Source organism: Oryzias latipes, chromosome 8 (genome assembly GCF_002234675.1).
Source record: "Oryzias latipes chromosome 8, ASM223467v1".
Taxonomy (NCBI): Eukaryota; Metazoa; Chordata; class Actinopteri; order Beloniformes; family Adrianichthyidae; genus Oryzias; species Oryzias latipes.
This window is the reverse complement of record NC_019866.2, coordinates 14,241,865-14,245,288: the sequence shown is the minus strand read 5'-3', so window position 1 is coordinate 14,245,288 and position 3,424 is coordinate 14,241,865. Positions and strand designations below refer to the sequence as shown.

Genomic DNA, 3,424 nt, shown 5'->3' with positions numbered 1-3,424 from the left:
CTGTATGTATGGGTTCTGCGTAATCACGGGGGTGTCTAGACCAGAGTTGCTTAACCTTTTTGACACTGGGGCCCAATTTTCCCCATACAACGTGATTCAAGGCCCATTCAAATAACATGTTAATGTAAATTGATCTACATCTCGTTCGATTTGTGTTTAATAATTAAATCAAGTCATTTTATGGTTTATTAAAGTAAACTCTTGTGGGAAAAAATGCTACAATATGATCATCTCAAAGACATTTATTTTCACACTGAACAGGTAAACCACAGTTGTCATGCTTAGCACAAATTAGAATTCCAAAAACATTTATGAGGCATTTTGATAAATAAAATTGTGTGGTAATAAAGCAAGCACACTTGAAAATAATTTTGAAATTAAATAAACTGTAAATGACGCTTAAATAAAGTTCTAATTAAAATATTACCTTACAAAATGCTGATGAACTTGACAAATTAGTGGTCTTAACTTTTTTACCATATGTTTCTCTCCAAATCTGTGACAAATTAACAACAGCCACAACAGTCTGTTTTTTAACATGCTACAAATCACATTTCATGTTAACCTCTTAATGCGAGACTTGGGCCTGTCTCTTAGACATGATCAAATCCAGTCTGGGTGGAATGGGGGAAAGGCTCACTCTAAGGGTAGCCTCCAGTGATGCTCTGAGTCTGCTGCGAGCCTTGGTCTTAGTTGTGGCCACAGTTGAGAATCCTGATTCACACAGGTATGTGGTTGTAAAAGGAAGAAGGACTTTAAAAGCCCTCAGTGCTAGAAGTGGGTACTCCTTTGAGACCACAATCCAGAAGGAACCTAGGTCCAGTTTGCCCCACTGCCCTTTTAAAGTGCTGTCAGTGGAAACTTCCAGAAGCTGTGATTCCAGATGTGAGGGCAAAGCAACATCATTTTCAGTGGGATCAACTGAAAATGGGTCCACAACCCACATGTGTCCCTCCCTGGGATCCTCAGGAAAGTATTCAGCAAATTTATTTGCCAGATGTGAGAGATGCTGAGAGACTGAATGACTGATCTTCACCTGAGGTGAGCTTTCCAAAATGTCAGACAAAAGTGGAAACATGTCCAGTCTCTCTTCATGGGCCCTCTTACTCCACAAAGAAAGTTTTTTCTGGAAAGCTTGAACTTTGTCTGCAACAAAAAATATGTTGCTATTTCTCCCTTGAAGTGAGATGTTCAGCTGGTTCAGAAGTGAAAAAATGTCAGAGAGGTAGGCAAGTTTAGCTATGAATGTGGCGTTGGTGTAATGATGTGCAAGAGGAGATTTCTTATCAGTGAGAAAGGAGAAAATTTCATTCCTAAGCTCAAAGATCCGTGTGAGAACAAGCCCTCTTGAGAGCCATCTCACCTCACTATGGTAGAGCAGCTGGACATGATCTGCTTCCATGCCCTCACAAAGTTGAGCAAAACATCTGGAGTTCACAGCATTACTTTTAATAAAGTTGATGGTTTTCACAGTGACATCCATCACCTCATGGAACTCCGGTGACATTTTTTTTGCAAGGTTTTCACGGTGGAGAAAACAATGGGTCCATTTAGCTTCTGGCGCAAGATCAAGTATCTGCTTGATAACACCGCGATGCCTGCCAGTCATTGATGCTGCGCCATCACTGCACACTCCAACACAGTTCTGCCAGTCAAGGCCATTCTCAGTGAAGTAGTTATCCATGCAGCGGAAACATTCCTCAGCTGTAGCTCGAGTTGGAAGTTCTCCACAAAACAGAATGTCTTCTTGCAAAGAGCTATCCCACCGGTAGCGAACAAAAACCAACAGCAGCGCAGCATTCGTGACGTCAGTCGACTCGTCCAGCTGCAAAGAGAAAAAGGGGCTCTTTCTTATTCTCTCCAGAAGCTGCTGCTCAATGTCTGAGGCTATGTCAGCAATACGGTGACTCACAATGTCATTCGACAGCGGGATGGTCTTGAGCTTCTTTGCTGCAGCCTCACCGATCATCTCACGGCACATGTCCACAGCGGCAGGCAGAACCAGTTCCTCCGCTATGGTGAACGCTTTCTTACTCTGCGCCACACGTCTGGCTACGAGGTAGCTGGCCTTTAACGCACACTTAGCGTCGCCAGTCAGTGACACGATAGACCTCCTCTGCATCTGAAGCCCATCATCCTTTCTTTTGAAATAATCCACTGGCTTTCCAATGAGCTTCGGATGTTTGGTTTCCAGATGGCGCTTTAATTTTGACGGTTTTAGTGCTTCATTGGATAATGTCAGCCCACACTCAACACACTGGGCTCTGGGCTCTGCCTCACTGCCTCCGTTCACAAAGCCGAAATTGATCAAATCTGGGTTGTATTTTCGTATAAATTTCGCCTTTGAAGAGGGACTGGCATAACTTTGTACTTCATTTTTTCGTTTTAAAAACTTCTCCATGTTTTCTGCAATTGCTTTCTTCACTCTTGTAATCAGGATCTCCCGTTTATTCTATAAAAAGTACCATCAGAGAACAATTACCACACTAGAATGTCAACGGCACTGTGCTGCGAGTCAGAGGACAGAAAATAAAAATCTTCGACAGTTTTAACACAAATAAAATGGACATTGTGCAATCAGTCTGCGGTAAGACTCCAAGACAAGTTGGAGTCCAAGAAAGAACATGGTCTTGCAGCTGTCCAAAGCAGTGACGTTTGGTGAGGTTGATGACTGGTGAGGCACTGACTCCTCTGGAGTCAAATTTACAATGAAAGAGCTAAATATTTAACCATTAATCCAACAACAGCTAACATCTTATAAAATACACAAAATCAAATTTGTCCTACAGAGAATACTTCTTTTATAGATGGATAGAACACTCTCCTTGGTTAAAAAATTAGTCATATGCACTTTAAGAATAAAGATGTGTTCAGTACACATTTGACCCTCAGTAACGATTTCTGGTATTTTTCCAACTTCAAATTCTGGAGCTTTATTAAGTTATCACAAATTGTCTGTGAAAATTATCATAAAAATAAAAAAATGATTTTACTTACATTTTCATCCACTTTTACTCCCATGTTATTTTTTTAAAAAGCAAACATTTAAAAACATATTTGTCCTCACTTTTTGCATCTGTCTGCCGATCCTTCTCCACAAGAAACTCTGTGATCTGTTGAATTTTTTTCCTTATTTTCCTTTATTTTATGAGTTTCTCATCCTCTGTCTGTTTCTACGGAACTAGTGTAGCTACAAAGCAGCTGTCAGCTCACGTCTGCCCCCTGCTTGTGAGGCATGCCTCACCTGAAGCCGTTTCTGAAGGCCATGCGTCCACGGCACGTGACACGTCTGTGTATTGAGTCTTGCCGTCAGACATGAGACACAGCGCTCCCGAGCCTCACCCGGAGATTCAGCTGCGTCTGTGATCGCGCAACGCTCAAATTCGTCGATTTTAACCTCAGAAACCTTGGAAAATGTGTTAAG

The 3,424-nt window shown here is 41.7% G+C and overlaps 1 protein-coding gene across 1 annotated transcript; it reads right to left on the bottom strand.

The window, feature by feature from the left end:
* Nucleotides 1-227: 227 nt before the first annotated feature.
* LOC110013768 (SCAN domain-containing protein 3-like) lies at nucleotides 228-3,212 on the bottom strand. Its single transcript, XM_023957646.1, has 2 exons — nucleotides 1,913-3,212; nucleotides 228-1,825 (listed from the first exon to the last, which is right to left on the bottom strand). Exons 1-2 carry the CDS (start codon nucleotides 2,399-2,401, stop codon nucleotides 569-571), a joined length of 1,746 nt encoding a protein of 581 aa, XP_023813414.1. The 5' UTR covers nucleotides 2,402-3,212; the 3' UTR covers nucleotides 228-568.
* Nucleotides 3,213-3,424: the final 212 nt, after the last annotated feature.

What these genes read in the sequence shown, in the direction of transcription:
- LOC110013768 (XM_023957646.1), bottom strand. Translation starts at nt 2,401, where the DNA reads ATGGAGAAGTTTTTAAAACGAAAAAATGAAGTACAAAGTTATGCCAGT. An exon ending in TCCCGCTGTCGAATGACATT is followed by an intron (nt 1,826 to 1,912) that starts GTGAGTCACCGT and finishes TTCTCTTTGCAG; the next exon opens with CTGGACGAGTCGACTGACGT.